This window comes from Miniopterus schreibersii (assembly GCF_964146895.1).
Source record: "Miniopterus schreibersii genome assembly, chromosome: 1".
Classification (NCBI taxonomy): Eukaryota; Metazoa; Chordata; class Mammalia; order Chiroptera; family Miniopteridae; genus Miniopterus; species Miniopterus schreibersii.
Window position 1 is genome coordinate 135,669,807 of NC_138101.1, and position 15,967 is coordinate 135,685,773.

The 15,967-nt window shown below is 53.5% G+C and overlaps 2 protein-coding genes across 4 annotated transcripts; one reads left to right on the top strand and one right to left on the bottom strand.

Moving 5' to 3' along the window:
• Positions 1-1,396: 1,396 nt before the first annotated feature.
• ZNF219 (zinc finger protein 219) lies at positions 1,397-15,538 on the top strand. Of its 3 annotated transcripts, none has more exons than XM_081143002.1 (5): positions 1,397-1,500; positions 12,028-12,116; positions 12,400-13,828; positions 14,082-14,213; positions 14,463-15,538. In XM_081143002.1, exons 2-5 carry the CDS (start codon positions 12,111-12,113, stop codon positions 15,062-15,064), a joined length of 2,169 nt encoding a protein of 722 aa, XP_080999128.1. In that variant the 5' UTR covers positions 1,397-1,500; positions 12,028-12,110; the 3' UTR covers positions 15,065-15,538. The 3 variants fall into 3 exon arrangements, with proteins under 3 accessions (XP_080999128.1, XP_080999127.1, XP_080999129.1); XM_081143001.1 differs by lacking the exon at positions 1,397-1,500 and adding an exon at positions 6,791-6,904; XM_081143003.1 differs by lacking the exon at positions 1,397-1,500 and adding an exon at positions 7,746-7,801.
• On the bottom strand, positions 2,782-4,639 carry TMEM253 (transmembrane protein 253; the record flags this gene model as incomplete). Its single annotated transcript, XM_081121941.1, has 6 exons — positions 2,782-2,862; positions 3,215-3,358; positions 3,480-3,590; positions 3,887-3,943; positions 4,039-4,149; positions 4,532-4,639. 6 exons carry the CDS (start codon positions 4,637-4,639, stop codon positions 2,782-2,784), a joined length of 612 nt encoding a protein of 203 aa, XP_080978067.1.
• Positions 15,539-15,967: the final 429 nt, after the last annotated feature.

The window sequence follows — 15,967 nt, forward strand, 5'->3', positions numbered from 1 at the left end:
TACACTACTCCTCATCTCTATAGGTAATTTATTTTCAACCTTTGACATGCTTTATAGTTTTAAACTATTCTCTAGCTGTGATTCTATTTTAGCCTTGGTATGCCAGTAGAGAAGTTAAATACTGTGATCATTTTGTAAGCAAAATGTAGTTCAGAGAGGTTTGACTTGACCAAACTTACACAACAAAACCAGAATCTACATTTCCTGACTCTCAGTTGTTAATTTTGGGGAGAAAGTTTATATTAAACACTTTATTTAGTGGTTCATGGAACAAAACCAAAGAAGTAGATATGGGCATAACTGCTAGAACAAATGAGTTCCAACTGCTAAGCTGTTCAAGAATCACTGCGAATGATTAACTCTTCTTCTTTTAATGAGTATTTTTGCTTCCCTTCTCCTTACAGGAATACAAAAATACTTCTAGCTGTCTAGTTGGGTGTGGCTATATGACTTGCTTTGGCCAGTAAAGTTTGAATGGAAGTGATGTTTATCCCTCTGAAGTAGAAGCATTTAAGAGCTCATAAACAAGTCTTTTTTTTTTTTTTTTAAATATATCTTTATTGATTTCAGGGAGAGAGAGAGAGATAGAAACATCAATGAGAAAGTTGTCATTGATCTGCTGTCTCCTGCGTGCCTTTGACTGGGGATCGAGCCCACAACCTGGGCAGGCGTACCCTGACCAGGAATCGAATCGTCATCTCCTGGATCCTAGATGGATGCTCAACCACTGAGCCACGCCCGCCGGGCATGAACAACTCTTCAAGCTTGGGAAAGGGGGGCTCAAGGGTTCATGGTGATGTGGCAGGATCTCAAAGTGGTGGAGCTCCATCTGCTTGAGTACCTGACTAACTAGAGGCCCCTGCTGACTACTCTACACATGTAGTGTCAGAGATAAACCTTTGTGGTTTTAAGCCATTGTGATTTTGGCATTGTTACCACAGCATAACCTAGCCCAGCCTGACTGATACAAGGTTTCATTTGCATGGTCACTGAACTCCAAGAACTAGAATGCAATTCCTAGACCTCTGATCATGTCACTAAAAGTTGTAGTTCCTATCCTGAAGACAGAATCAATTGTTCATTTTTTTATTCCCAGCTTCCTCATCTACCACCACCCTCTAACTTGGAAGAAAATTATTTTCTGAATCCTTCACACATGAGCTCTCCCTTATTCTGGCAGTTAGATTGGGAGGAGGAGGGAGGCTCAGATCTCTTCTCCATTCCCAAGCCTAATCCCAGAACTATCCCCACCCACTAGTAGTCACATAACCTTGTCATAGGGCGACTATTACCACTCCCAAGGTGTCACGAACAGAAAGGAGTTGCCGCCGGCACACTGCAGTGTTAGGGCCAGGCAGCCAGGCTGCGCTCTTTCCTTACTGTGTCCGGGCTTGGCTAAGTCCGGGGAAGCAGCACTCTCTAAGGGAAAGAAGTCTTCTCAAGTGGGAACACAAATGAGTGTGAAGCGCACCCCCATCCTGGGCACTATGTGAATTTGGGGTGAGTTCCTTTAGTCCTCCAGCTCTGGTCAACTTCTAGTTTCTCTAGGGCCAATAAGTGCCCTGCTTAGCACTACTGGGCCTCTCAGTTTTTCTGGGCTTTTCTCAAGCCCACTTGTGCTTGTCATCTTTGCACACTTGCAAAGGTCGTAAACGGTGGGGGTTGAGCGCAACGAGAGCTTCGGCGACCAGACTGCTGCCGGGATCAAAGGTCGGCGGGGCGGCCGAGCGGCTGAGCCTGCGCAGTCCCGCTCCCGCCTTGGAGAGAGCGGGTGGCCGCAACGCGGGCGGGCTGGTTACACCGCGTGCTCGAGAGGCGGGAAAGCCTTAGGTTGGGTCGCCGCGTCCTGCCCCGTCCACCTGCCTGCCCAGCGAGCCGGTCCTCCTCGGCACCAGGCTTCGGGGGAGGAGGCCGGGACGGTCCCCGGGCTTCTGACTCATCATCTCCAACCCCTTTCTCGCGCGCGCTCCAAGTCTCAGGACTTTGGACCTGGGCACTGTGGGAGGGGCGCGCTGACAGCAGATGGGGAACCCCAGCTTTGCCGAGGGCCATCTCCCAACCCCTGCTGGTTTCTGAAGCTGCCAGAGAGAGGACTGTGGAACCACAGTCGGCTCTCAGTTGCCGTGGTTGGAGTAGCGGCTCCTTCTTTCAGAAAAACCCACCCAGCTCCTCCCTGAACGTCGGGCCAGTGGTCGCGTCCGAGGAAAACTCGGCTAGGCCCGGACTTTCAGCGCTTCGTCACTCAGCAGATGCACAGCGCCCTCACCGCGGAGAAAAGGCTCTTTATTTCCCAGCAGGCCGCGGGGTAGCTGGGCATCCTGGGACTTGTAGTCTCCGCTGGAGTAAGGAACCAGTCCGAGGGAGAGACCTAAAGCGGCCAGGAATTGATTTCAGAGAGTTGGCGTGTACGGGAACCCGGGCTTGGAGTGGATGGGATTATGAAAGGTGGAAAGAAGAGAAACAGATGAGGAAGATATGAAGCTGTATGGGGAGGAGGTGGGTAAGGATGGAAGGGAGGAAGCTGAAAGTTGGCCTAAGGATGTCCTGCAGCGGGGCTGCTTTGCAGGGCAGTGAGGTAAGGGAAGAATCTGGTCCAGGTATAGCTTCCCCAAGAAGAGAAAGGGCCTTGTCTGAGTGCAAATTGAAGGCATTCCACCGGACTTCATGTAGGTCTCAAGGGACTCCACCTAGCCTCTGAGTTTGGTGGGGTGGGATGCAGAAGGGTCTGGAGAACTCTCCCACAGGGTAGGAGAGCAGCACCTGTCAGCTTCCTTTGCTATCTCATTCAGTTGTTCGGTTTGCTGTACTAGCCGCTGTGGGATCATTCTCCAAATCAGTAACTTCCTCTAACTCAGAGAGACCCTGAAAACCAGACAAGCGTGACGGGTGAGAAAGGAGGAATCCCAGACAGAAGCAACTTCCTCCACCTCCGCTCTCATTTTTTTCTTGTGTTCCCATAGCCCTTCCAATATTTAGGCAGCTTCCTAATGCTCTCCCACATTTCTGGGTCCAACCATTTAGATACCCAATTCTCTCTTACCCACCACTAGGGGAGAAATGTCCCAAGTCAGAAAACCAATTAGCTTGAGTCTAGGACCCTTTCCTTTCCTCCATGCCCCATTGTTTCCCTTAAGTGCCATTGGCCAAAATAGCCATTGAAAAAAACGAGCTCCTAGGTAGCTGCTCCATACTTTCCTCCCTGCCCTGTTAGTACCTGCAGCTCGTGGTAGTGCAGACTCTGTCTCCTGCAGCATCCTGGTTTCCTCTGGCTTAGCAGGAGTAGGGAATATGCTGAGACCAGCACTCCGCCTAGGGTGAAGGCCTCAGCACTGATCTCCAGCACCAGCAAGCCGTCCAGCTGCAGTTAGACAGAGTTGAGGATGCTATAGGGGACCCAGCACCTGTTTGCTCCTGCCCTTATCCCTCTCCATCTCCTTTTGCCTCCTCATCTTCCCACCTTCTCCTTTACTCACTCTTACCTTGGAGGGGGCAGTTGTGGCAGTCCCCAAGGCTGTCTTCATCACCTCAACCACCACCACGATGAAGCCAAGGATCAGATTGAAGGTGTTGAATATCATCATAGCCCGCACCTGCCAGTGAGCCAGGTCAGCCCTGCCTAGCCTAGGGGGGGGACTCATTGCAACCCCAAGCCCAACCTGCACTTACCTGAAAACAAAACTCAGCTTTTATTCTCATACCTCTTAACAGGGCCATCAGCCCTCCAAGCTTTTTTGCTTTTTGTCCTCAGTCTTTTAGGATAGGCAGAGGCAGAGAGCTGACCAGATTAGCTTAGAGAGCCACTTCCTGGGCTGAGGGATGTGTATTGTGTATGTGTGTGTGTTTTGGGGTGGTGGAAGAATAGTATTGCATTTTCTTCCCCTCTCACCTTCCAAAGCCGAGGTGCTCTGCGCAGCTCAAGGGTAACAGTCCCAGTGAGGAGACCCTGAATGGTGTGAGAAAGGCAAGGGTTGAGCTCCGGCCCTATTTGTGAAGGTCCCCCAGGATCTTCCTTCCACCCTCTGTTGTGGTGGATCTTACCAATGCTCCAGGTCCAAGCGGCAGTGCTGTGGCCATGTAACAAGCAGAGTTCAGGCAGGCAACTGAGATAGCTAAAGGCACCACAGCCACTGCTAGCCATAGTTGGCTCACCTGGAGGCCAGATGCAGGGTGGTTGAAGGGGAACTGTCAGGGATTCCCTTCTCTCCTTCCAACCCCTGCCTCTTCCAGTGATCAGCAGTTGGCAGGAATGAGTAGAAAGTAGTCAACCAAGGGCAGTGAAAGAAGGGAATATCATTTAATTTGTTCTATCTCATCTCATAGTTTAGTTACTTACCTATGTGCTTTCCCCACATGATAGAAGCTACTTGTACATTAAGGGTTTTGCCTTATTTATTCTATGCTTCCTCCACCCTCCTCCCTCTAAGAGTACAGCAGTTTCAAAGACATGGTAGGTTTTCACAAAACATGGATGGAATTGAATTGGGGTACAAGTGGGTATGCTGAAGCTTGGTGTAGGGCACCCTGGCCTCACCGCCAGCACCAAGAGGTGCCCACTCTGCCTGTGCCTTGCCCAGTGCTGTAGCTTTTCCAGACGAGCGCTGGGTCTGTCTTGCTCTTGCTGACCAGCTCTGTCCTCCATGGCCCCCTTAATTGCTGAAGCTCAGTGTTTTCCTGGGAAAAATGCATTATGGCACCTGTCAGGAGACAGGTCATGCAGGAGCCTCTATTTCAGCTGCCCCTTTGCATGCTTCTAAAATTCAGGGAGTTGAGGCTCGGGGCCTCTCACCTACCTATTCTGAAGCAGCTACTCCAAAGGGATGGGACCCAGCTGGGCCTGAAGCTTCTGGTGGGGCCTGGTAGCTCAGAGCAGACAACAAACTTGTCTTCTGTGAGACAGGCTGTCAGGGCTGGGGTGTGGTGGGGCAAAGGTCCCTAAGAGGGCCTAAGGATCCAGGGAGTGGCCATAGGTAGATACCAGCTTCTGTTCACTCCACAAGATGTCCAGCTCTGCCTCTTTCTGTTCCCGTTTCCTGTTGCCCCTGTCTCTGCCCATCCTGGGTTCCTCTTCTGATCACTTACCCATGGACACTACCACCCTGGGCCCCAATTCCTCCCTCCCCCATTTCCATCTAATCTCCTTTTTTTTGGTTGCCTACTCAAATTACTTGCTGTTCCCTAGGGAAATCCCACATTACTGTCTGGATTGTTCCCATGTCATTACCACTTGCAGCTTTGTCCCAAGACCAGGCAAGGTTTAATTTCCCTGGCTTCCTGTCTGTCACTTTCTGAATGGTTTCTCCTCTCTCCTTCCTTTTTTGCAGGATTTACTCTGGATGGGGCACTGACAAAGTGGATGGGGTGCCCTGTTTATAGTGGGGATTGTTTTTGGCTAGTGATAACCTACAGCTAGATATGTATAGAAGATAGTCCCCAAATGATCAGTCTTGGGAAGGACACTATTGCAACAATTAGTACTTTCGAGAGATACAAGCTGCCTTGCAGCCAGGCTGACCTAGACTAAAATCTCAGCTCTGCCACTTTCCTAGCTGTGTGACCTTGAATACATTATTCTACCTATTTGAACCACTGTTTGTTCAAACTGAGTGATAAAACGGGGGCTAATAATATGACTGTGAAGGGTTGTTGACTCACGGTGAGTGCTTAGTAACCATTAGTGGTGTTGATGAGGTCATACTGTTGTGCCTGATGCCCATATACTAAAGGGCTTATTCAGAAGCTAAACTGGGGATATTTATTTCTACAGTAAGAAGCAGCACCAGCTGGGCCCAAATATATACTCTAGAGATCAAAAATAGGGAAGGTACATCTTGATGCAGAGCCTAAGGTCTGGAGGCAACCAGACCTATGTTCAAATCCCAGATCTACCGGGGTGACCTTGTGCAAGTTGCTTAATCTCTGTTTCCTTACCTATAAAGGGAAGTTAATAATACCACAGGGTTCCCTTGAGTATTAAAAGAGAAAATGCATATAAACCATCTCAGCCCAACACCTTGCACATAAGTGCTCAATAAATGTTAGTGGCTATTATCATTATTATTATTGATGGTGAAAGAAGACTGAGCCAGAAGACCCCTGGGAGTTAGTACCAGGAGGCTGGGTCCTGGGAGGAAAGTGGCCTTTGTAAGCCACTTACGCCCTGCTCAGTGTTGGGCCAACAGTCACTGGAGCAGTGTCCACTCTTCTTTTCTGGGGAGTGGGAATCACACTTAAAAGAGATAAGAACTGTTGTGCATCTGCTTCCTCCTCTATCCCCATATGTTTTAACTTTATTTGGTGGCGATGGATGGCCTGACAGAATGTGAGATGTTGGGCTTGCACTGAGGATCCCTGAGCTGGCAGGCAGTCCAGTGGAAAGAGACTCTTTAGCCTAATTTTCCTTACCTATAAATACAGACTTATATTTCAGAGTGTTATTGTAAATATTATAAACTCTTAAATATGTGAATAGGCATTCAGTAATTATTGATTAAATCTGAGTATACTACATAAAAATTTGTAGCCGTGTCTAGATTATAATCTAACCGAGGGTACTACACCCTCCTCATCCGTTCATCCCCCACAGCGTTGAGCATAGTGCCTGGTACTTAGTAAGCACTCAGTAAATATTTGTTGTATTGAAGAGCCATTAAAGTGACTTAAGGAATGGAAAATAGAATTCGAGAGGAAGGCGCAGGAATTGTTTATCAAGAACAGAAAGGACCGAGGAGTAACTTTAATAATGTTTCTTATACGGCAGACATTAACTATCTCTATAATCGCCCCTCCTCCTCCCCAAAAAGAGAGACAAATTGTAGGGAGAGGCTTTGAGATAAAACCCCAGGAAGAACTTCCCGAGTCTGTGCATGTTGGGGCAGAAAAAGCGGCAGAGCCAACTCCTTCCCTGGTATGTCCGGGTTTAGGGTGGGAGGGGCAGCGCTACTTGGAGGCTGGGGGAAGGACGAGATGACCTTTCAAAATCTCTTCCAGTCTTCAGTAGAAATCGTCTGTGCGCCCCACCCCCTCCTCCCCTCCTACAGCGCCCCCCGTCTCCAAACGGCCCGCACCCCGCCCCTGGCGGCCGCCTCTCGCGGCTCCCGGGGTTCCCAGCGCCCAGTCCCCGGAGCCAGAGCCCCGCTCCCGCGCGGCTCCCAGCGCCGCCGCGCCGCCCCCCGCATGCTAATGGCCGGGCCGCCTCCCGCCGCACACAATGCGGGCCAGGGCCGGGGGCGGGGGACCGGGGAGGGGGCGGGGGCCGGGCCGGGGGCGGGGGGGCCGGGGCCCGGCGCATCTCCCCCGGCCCCACGTAACGCTGACGCCCGCGCCGCCGGCCCGCCGCCCGCCGCCGCCGCGGCCGCCCGCTCCGCCGCCGCCCGCCCGGGGCTCGTGAGTAGCCGCTCCCCCCACTCCCGGCCCCCCCTCCGCCACCCGGCCCCCGCCCCCGGCCCCCTCCCCCCTCCCGGAGGGGGGGCCCACTCCGCGCGCCGGGCTCGGAGCAGGTGCAGGGGGCGGGGGCGGGGGAGGGGCGCCGGCTCGGCCCCAAGCAAACTTCGCCCAGAGCTCCTGGGGGGGCGGGGTGGGGGCTTCGGCCTTAGAAGCCCGGAGCGCTGGGGGGGGCGGTTTCGATGGAGGGGGGGCCAGGTGGGGGAGCCGGGAACAGGGGCACCAAAGGGGAAAGGCCAGCGGGGTGGGGGGGGGACGGGGACGGGCGTCTTTGTAGGGGCCCGAAGGCAGGGCTCGAGGGGCCTGGGGGTGCAGGGCTTCGGAGCCAGGAGCCAGAGTGGATGACCGCCCCCCGGCCCAGGTAGGGCTGATGGAGGAGGGGGAAGCGACCCAAACTCTCTGGGAGCGGGGGTGGGGGAGGGGAGAGGATGGGGGGGTGCTTCCCTCTCTGCGTCCCAAACAAAGTGTCACAAAGAGCTCGGCCGGCGGCAGCAGCAGAGGCGGCTGCAACTCAGCTTTTGTTCTCCCGGCCTGGGTAGCTGAGCCCTGGCCTTCCAATCTTCCAACCCTGCCCCCCATCATCCTTCTGGCTTATCTTCCCGGGGAGGGGTCTGGGGTGCCGCTGGAAGAACCTCTTGTGCAGGATCACAGGTCCTGCCCTACTTGCCAGCCTACTTGTGGGAGGTGGATTTTCCCAGAGGCTCTCCTGCCCACCCCCACCCCCTAATCCCAGGACTGAGGCCCGTATGGGTGCTAAGACTCTGACCATTCTAGGGTCAGTTCCAGTTAAGGGGACTTAGGGCTCACTATATGCCCCCTCCCCCAAATCTAGAACTTTCAGAAGAGGGGTCAAGTTGGGACATGCCTCTTGAATAAGATTCACCGTGGTAGGGTGGCCGTAGGTGAGCAGGTGTACCCTTCCTCTTGCCCCCTGCTGTGTATTTGGAGTTCATGACTGGGATTCCATGCCCCAACTCAGGACAGTGAGGATGGAGGCACAGAGGTTTACCAAGGACTCAGTGTAGAAGGTGGGCAAGCTGTGGTGTGGGATCAGTTTGGAGGAGCTACCTGAACCGTGGGGTTCAGAGGGCCATGGAGAGGAGACTATAAAAATGAACTACTGGGATGTTTGTGTGATAAAGGTGGTCTTGACTCTAGACCACCTACGAAGCTCCTTTTCTTTAACCCCATCCAGTGCAGTGTTAATCATGATTGTTAGAGGTGTAGGATTTTCAGCAGCAGGAAAAATATCAAGTATTAGAAGTGATAAGTGACAGATGCCTAGTCACAATTGTACCTCAGAAGTTCTGAACCTTTGCCCCTTACACTTTGACCCTAAAAACTTTTGAACTACAAGGCTTGAGAGACAATTTTCATGGTCCTCCAGTCAGCGGACATTTCTTGGTACCTGTCCGTTTCTGCGAGCCTTCTCACGGAGCCTTCCATTCTTTCCTACTCAGTAAGGCTTGGTGGTCCACACCCCCTTCTCCACCAGCTCTCCTAGCACATAAAAGTAATTGGTCTGTTGCTTTGGGAAGATTTCTGATCCCTATCCCTGGCCTTGCACCCCTGTAGAACCCAAATAAGGGCAAGATAACCCCTAATTCCCAGTGTGGGAGGAAAGTAGGTCAGTGCTCCTGTCTGGCCAAGTCTAGTGAATGGTGTTTAGGGCCTGACTGTAGAAAACTCTGTTGATTATTGCCCACAAGCAATACATGCATGACCTAGGTTCTAAGCTAGTTCATAGAATCTTGGGTCTTGTCAGTGCTTTCTCCTACTGAGAAAAACTCATGGGATTAGGTGGCTGGGACCTGGTTTGGTGTGGAGGTGATTCAGATCTGGATTGTGCCTAGAGGGTCTCTTAAGTGGGTTTTATTGATTTAAGGCCACCCTTTGGGGAAAGTTTCCCTGCTACCTGCTCAGGAATATAGCTTCAGTGTGCGTCTTCTTGTATATTACTGTATTTCTGTCCTAGAAACTGCTATGTGCAAAGCAGGTTTTTGTGTTGTTGTTTTTTTTGCTGGGGTTGGGGGGGGGGAGCTTTGCCCTATTCCTACTCTACTTGCCTCAGATATGAGGTCAACTTCCCCTGAAGTATTTTGCGTATTATCCTACAGGCAGTTTCAGGAGCCCTAGAATCTTCTCAGAATCAGTATGTGCCCATAGGTTAGTCAGCTATGACCATGCAGTATTCCCAGCCTTTCCCCTCCTCCCCCACCATCTGCTTCTTCTGAATATACCAGATTGGCTGTACACCAGGATGTTCTGGGAATCCCCAGGAGAGCAACAGAATGTGATGGACCCAAATACGATGCCTCACTCACTCATTCCAGGATGTACAAACTGTAACTGTCAGGACACTCCTTATAGCTAATTAAAATTCTTCTAGTTACATGTATTTTCTGTTACATCTATCTATTTTCAGTGTCATCCAAAAGGCAAAAATAATCCCTCTGGTACCACTGTTCTCCCCCACCCTCCAATGGCTCCCAGAGAGGAATTTAAAAAAATCTTCTAGCTTTTCTTAGTGCCCTAATTGTGGTGCTAAAATGTCAAATGTGGCCCCTCTAGCACTTCATAGCTCTATCTGTGGTACTGAGGTGGCCACAGTGGCTCCTCTGGTAGCCCACTGCACTCTCCATGGTACTGAAGGGATGACCATTTGTTTTAACTTCTCTCTGGGGTCCAGAAGAGTCCTGTGACTCAGAACTACAAAATTTTCTACCTGGAAGGGACCATCAGTATAAATTAGTCCAACCCCATTATTTTACAGATGAGTAAACTGGGACGTTAAATGATTTACTGAAGGTTGCAGGGCTGTTAATGGTCAGATTGGGCCCACAATAACTTTGTACCCCTCAGTCCTATTCTACACCTTTCATGATACTACTCACTGAGGCTGACTAAGCTCTTGGTCCCAGGAAAGGGCTTTATTTGGAGAATCCAGAAGATGAGGGTGGATGCCCTAATTTGGAGCTACAGAAATACAAATATTAAAAGTGTGGTGGAGATTGTTCAGTGACCCTTGGACAAGGACACTTTCTTAATTAACCTCCTGTTAATAAAATTCCCATAACCCAGATTCTACATGTAACAGGTACTTGCCTGTTCATGGAGTCTTACCACATCCAGTAAATATCAAAAATTAAAGAAACTTGGACTTCCAGAGCTGCTTTTCTTTGCTGATAAGCAGGGCTGACTTCTGGCCCAATTCTCAGTTCTCTTCCATTAAAGATCCTTAAGCGAAGTAATGCTTGAGTCCTTTTCTTTCTTAGTAACCCATTTCATGCCTATTGTAAGGAAGTTCTTTATATTTCAAATGTTCTTTCTATTTCAGGTGAAAAAAATTGATTAAGTCCACATTTGTCCAACCTTGACCAGATAAAATTCTATATGTAAGCAGGAAGGTATACTGACCGACTTCTGGTCATCCTCCCAGGCCTATTTCCATGAATCTTAATTCTGGGATTGCTTCTAAATCTTAATGCTAACCTCCTCTGCAGCTTAGGACCATGAACCCTCCACCCCCTCCGCCCCCCAGTCCCCTTCCTCTCAGTGTTCTTCTCCTTCCTCAGAGCTGGAGCTCTGGAGCTCTGCACATCCCAGGCCCAGGGAATTTTAGCCTGGAGAGTTTTAACCCTTTCCTGCCCAGAGCATGTGCTGAGCCCCTATCTGTGCAGATGGCCCAGCCCCGCCCCCCGTCCCTCACTCCAGCCTCTTGAGCTCAGAGCCAGTGTAATCCTCCTCTTGTGTGAGGGAGCCTCTCCCCTGCAGAGAGGAGGAAAGCCTGCTTCGGAACAGCCTTGGACAAAGGGGCTGAGATGCCCCATCAAACTGCAGGCTCCAAGGTTTGAAACACGGGGATGAATCCTACCTGGTATTTGCAGTTTTTAACCCCTTCCCCAGACCAGCAGCACCCCTTAACTTCTACTCCTCCCCCAACTCTCTCTTCATTCCCTCTCCTCCTGGCTCTCTCCCCCTTCGTACCCCTCCCCCTCTGTCTGTCTCCAGACTGCTGCTGCTGGGAGGTGTTTCTCTCCCATGCATGAATGAGTCTCTGTAATGAATGGAAATGAATGGATCAGGAATCCAGGCGAGGGAGGGAGAATGAGGGGGAAAGACAGGGTAAGAGCAAAGGAAGAGCTGTGGAGTCTGGAAGGATGTTTGGCTGGCTGGTCAGTTAGGTGTCTGAGAGCAACTGGTCCCACTTGAATAGCTGTGGAGCATGGCAAGCCCACCCCATTTGCTCATCCAGCTGCACAGCCCAGTCTAAATGAGAGAGGGCTGTACTGTGATGGTCTCCCCCACCACCAGGGGGTGGTGGTGATGGGGGGGTGGTAGTCGTTCTGGACCAGGCATTTAAAATGTATTTGGGGGAAATCTATCTTCTCAGGGAGCCTTGGGGGTTGGTAAATCAAGGAATACAAATTCGAGGACAGTAGTCCCCTCTTGCCTCAGGATGTAAGGAGGGGGAAGGGGTAGGTTTCAGGAATACAGGATGCTAGGAGTTTGGGGTTGGGAGCGACTTATTTTACATTGCTGAGAATCAGGACTTATCTTTTCCTCCAAATCTATCTCTTGCTTTAGCTCTTCAGCACCTGTTGCCTTCATTAGCAGCTTTTCCTCCTCTTCCCTGCACTCCCCAGAACCAAAGAATGTGAAAGGGGTCCATGGAGGTGAGTGAAGCTTGGTCTGAACATGCAAGTACCGACAACTATACTCCCTCTCCTCCCCACCTCTCTCTCCTTCTGACCTGTCATCATAAGTTACCTTCCTGGCCCCAGCAGCTCAGTTCCCATTCATCCTCCAACTTCCCTAAGGTGAGTGGGAAGGGTACCCGGTGTACTTGGTGTAGATCCCAGTCCACCCTCCCTTGGGTTCTTATGGCTCTCTATGCCCTTCTTACCCCACACAGCTCTCCTTTTCCACCCTTTGCTCTATATACATCTCTCTCTACAGGGCTCACGTCCCCGCGCCCTGGGCGGCCACTTAACGCCGTCACCCCCGGCCTTCGACGGCGAACTGGATCTGCAGCGCTACTCCAATTCCAACGGGCCAGGCCTGAGCGCAGGGTCTGCAGGAATGGGAGCTGTGGGCTGGTCTGAGAGTCGAGCTGGTGAACGGCGCTTCCCCTGCCCTGTGTGCGGGAAGCGCTTCCGCTTCAACTCCATCCTGGCTTTGCACCTGCGGGCGCACCCAGGCGCCCAGGCCTTCCAGTGTCCGCACTGCGGCCACCGTGCCGCGCAGCGGGCCCTGTTGCGCTCGCACTTGCGCACGCACCAGCCCGAGCGCCCGCGCAGCCCCGCCGCACGCTTGTTGCTGGAGTTGGAGGAGCGCGCGCTATTGCGCGAGGCCCGGTTAGGGAGAGCCCGAAGCTCAGGGGGCCTGCAGGCCAGCCCCGACACTGAGGGCCTGGCGCGGCCCCAGGCCCCTTCGACATCTGCCTTCCGTTGCCCCTTCTGCAAAGGCAAGTTTCGCACCGCCGCGGAGCGCGAACGCCACCTGCACATCCTGCACAGGCCCTGGAAGTGCGGCCTATGCAGTTTCGGCTCCAGCCAGGAGGAGGAGCTGCTGCACCACAGCCTGACGGCCCACGGAGCTCCTGAGCGCCCTCTGGCGGCCACATCTGCTGCCCCCCAGCCCCAGCCTCCACCCCAACCTGAACCCAGACCAATCCCCGAGCGGGAGCCGGAGCCGGAGCCAGAGCTGGAGCCTGAACGTGAGGCAACTCCTGCCCCTGCTCCTGCTGCTCCTGAGGAGCCCCCTGCACCTCCAGAGTTCCGTTGTCAAGTGTGTGGCCAGAGCTTCACGCAGTCCTGGTTTCTCAAGGGCCACATGCGCAAGCACAAGGCCTCTTTTGATCATGCGTGTCCCGTCTGTGGCCGTTGCTTCAAGGAGCCCTGGTTCCTTAAGAATCACATGAAGGTGCATGCCAGCAAGCTGGGCCCACTGCGTGCCCCGGGGCCTGGTTCTGGGCCTGCCCGGGCCCCCCAACCTCCTGACCTGGGCCTGCTGGCCTATGAGCCGTTGGGCCCTACGCTCCTCCTGGCTCCAGCGCCCACCCCGGCTGAGCGCCGTGAGCCTGCAAGCCTCCTGGGCTATCTGAGCCTGCGAGCTGGTGAAGCCCGGCCCAATGGTGAGGGTGCTGAGTCTGGGGCTAGCCGCAGCTTTGGAGGCTTCCGCCCCTTGCCCTCTGCTCTCCCAGCCCGGGCTCGCAGGCACCGCACTGAGGAGCCTGAGGAAGAAGAGGAGGTGGTGGAGGCCGAGGAGACCTGGGCCCGAAACAGGGCGCTGGGCCCACTGGCTTCACTGCACCCGCGCCCAGGGGAGGGGCCAGGGCACTCTGCATCTGCTTCGGGGGCCCAGGCAAGGCCTACTGCCACCCAGGGTATGTAAGGGGTCTCCTGTCTCTAAGGTTTTCTGTATCCTGGTCCCACCCTGATGCCACCACTCCCCTCCTGTAACCTCCTTTTAAAAATGGTCTTGGAGTGTACCAGCTCAGCTCAACAGCAAATCCAACTCCTCATTTCCCCAAGTGCGCTGTTTTGGACCCTAAGGGGAAGTAGGGTGGGCGTGGGGCACATGACTGATAGGGTTAGGGCAATGGAGCCCTCTGATTTCCCTTAACGTGTGTATTGCAGAAGAGAATGGGCTATTAGTTGGAGGGACCCGGTCTGAAGGGAGCCGGGGGGCCACCGGCAAAGATTGTCCCTTCTGCGGAAAATCTTTCCGCTCGGCGCATCACCTCAAGGTACACCTGCGAGTGCACACAGGTGAGGAGACAGCCTTGGGGTGGGGAGGGTACTGGGGGTCAGGAAGAGAGGTGAGAGGGCTACAGATGACTTTTGGCAGCCTTTAGACTGGCCAGATGAGTGAGTTGGGAAATTCTCCTTTAATAAATCCGAGCGGGTGGGAGAGGCAGTGTTTTTTCCCTGTCCGGAGGAGGTCTGTATGTTGAGCGAAATGTGGATGGGGTGGGCAGTGATCTTGACTGTGACCTTAGTGCACCCCCTTCTCCCCAGGCGAACGCCCCTACAAGTGTCCACACTGCGACTATGCAGGCACCCAATCTGGCTCGCTCAAGTATCACCTGCAGCGCCACCATCGGGAGCAGAGGAGCGGGGCTGGCCCTGGGCCACCACCAGAGCCACCCCCTTCCCAGAGGGGTTCGGCCCAGACATCTGGAGCTAAGACAGCTCAGCAGTCTGCAACTTGGGTGGAGGGTACCTCGAATCCCCGGCCTTCCAGCGGCACCACACCAGGGTCCCGTAGGAAGCCTGCCAGTCCTGGGAGGACCCTGCGCAACGGGCGAGGCGGTGAGGCCGAACCCCTGGACCTGTCCCTGCGGGCGGGGCCGGGAGGCGAGGCTGGGCCAGGGGGTGCCCTCCACCGTTGCCTCTTTTGCCCCTTCGCCACTGGAGCTCCTGAGCTCATGGCCTTGCACCTGCAGGTGCACCACAGTCGCCGGGCTCGGGGCCGCCGACTGCCCCAGGCTGATGTGTCCCTGCCCTATGTCCGAGCACCATCAGGAGAGACCCCTCCCAGTCCTCCTCTGCAGGAAGGGGAGGAGGGCCCCGGGCTGTCGAGATCTGGAGATGTGGGGTTGGGGGGGCAAGAACGGTAGGGGGCCCCTTAGGGAGCTCTCTTAGGGGCCGTTAGTTTAGTGAGCTTACCCCGCCAGAGCAGGGGAGCGCTAGAGGTAGTTGGGTAGAGCAGCCAGCAGGGAGCAGTGTGGAACCCATATCCCAGCCCCAGGTGGACCAGAGGTAAAGGGTGTGGAGGGCATAGGAGGGTGGGTGGGCAGTATGCACTCAGCCCAGGGGAGTCACAGTGCCTTAGAAGTGGCAGGGGCGAGGATCAAAGAATGGGTTCCCAGGGCTGGCAGAGAGGGTTGTGCCCCTGTTGAGGAGATGCTCTGCCAGTCCTTGCTGGTTCATAGGCATGAGAGTTTATTTTTGTACAATGGGTGGGGGTGGGGGGCACTGTACCCTTCTAAGCCCCTTCAGGGGCCCTGTAGACGTCGCTATTTTTGGTACGATTCCTGTCATCCCTGTCGCAGAGTTGTGTCCCCAATAAACAGGTGTCTTGAGGCACAGGACACTGTGTCTGTCTGCCTATGTCCTGTCCTCCTTGGGCCTTTCTGTCCAGGAAAGAGGCACCTCTTCAGGCACTTATCACCCAAAGAGTGTGGGTTTTAACCCCAGGCTTTGGCTTCGGTAGCTCTGGGGTGGGGGAGCCCAGGAACTGGCATTTAGCAAGTGGCCTAGGGGATTCTTATGCATTGTGGTCTGAGGATCTCATTTTGAAATCTGCTGGACTAGGCTGAATCTCACCTTGACTGTGACTAGCTATGCCCCCCGGAGTGGGTGCGGTATGAGAGGAGGAGTTTCGAGGGGTGCATTGAGTCTCTGGGAGCCACCGTGGAGAAGGCACTCTCTCAGGCCCAGCCCACACCCAGCTCTGGTACAGGAAGGAGTACCAGGTACCTTGTAGCCTTGGTTGTATTTTCTGTGTTCTAGTTAATGGT

Excerpts from the sequence above, each read along its gene's own strand:
- ZNF219 (XM_081143002.1), top strand. Across the intron at positions 13,829-14,081 it reads AAGGCCTACTGCCACCCAGG|AAGAGAATGGGCTATTAGTT; the intron begins GTATGTAAGGGG and ends TGTGTATTGCAG. Across the intron at positions 14,214-14,462 it reads ACACCTGCGAGTGCACACAG|GCGAACGCCCCTACAAGTGT; the intron begins GTGAGGAGACAG and ends CCTTCTCCCCAG.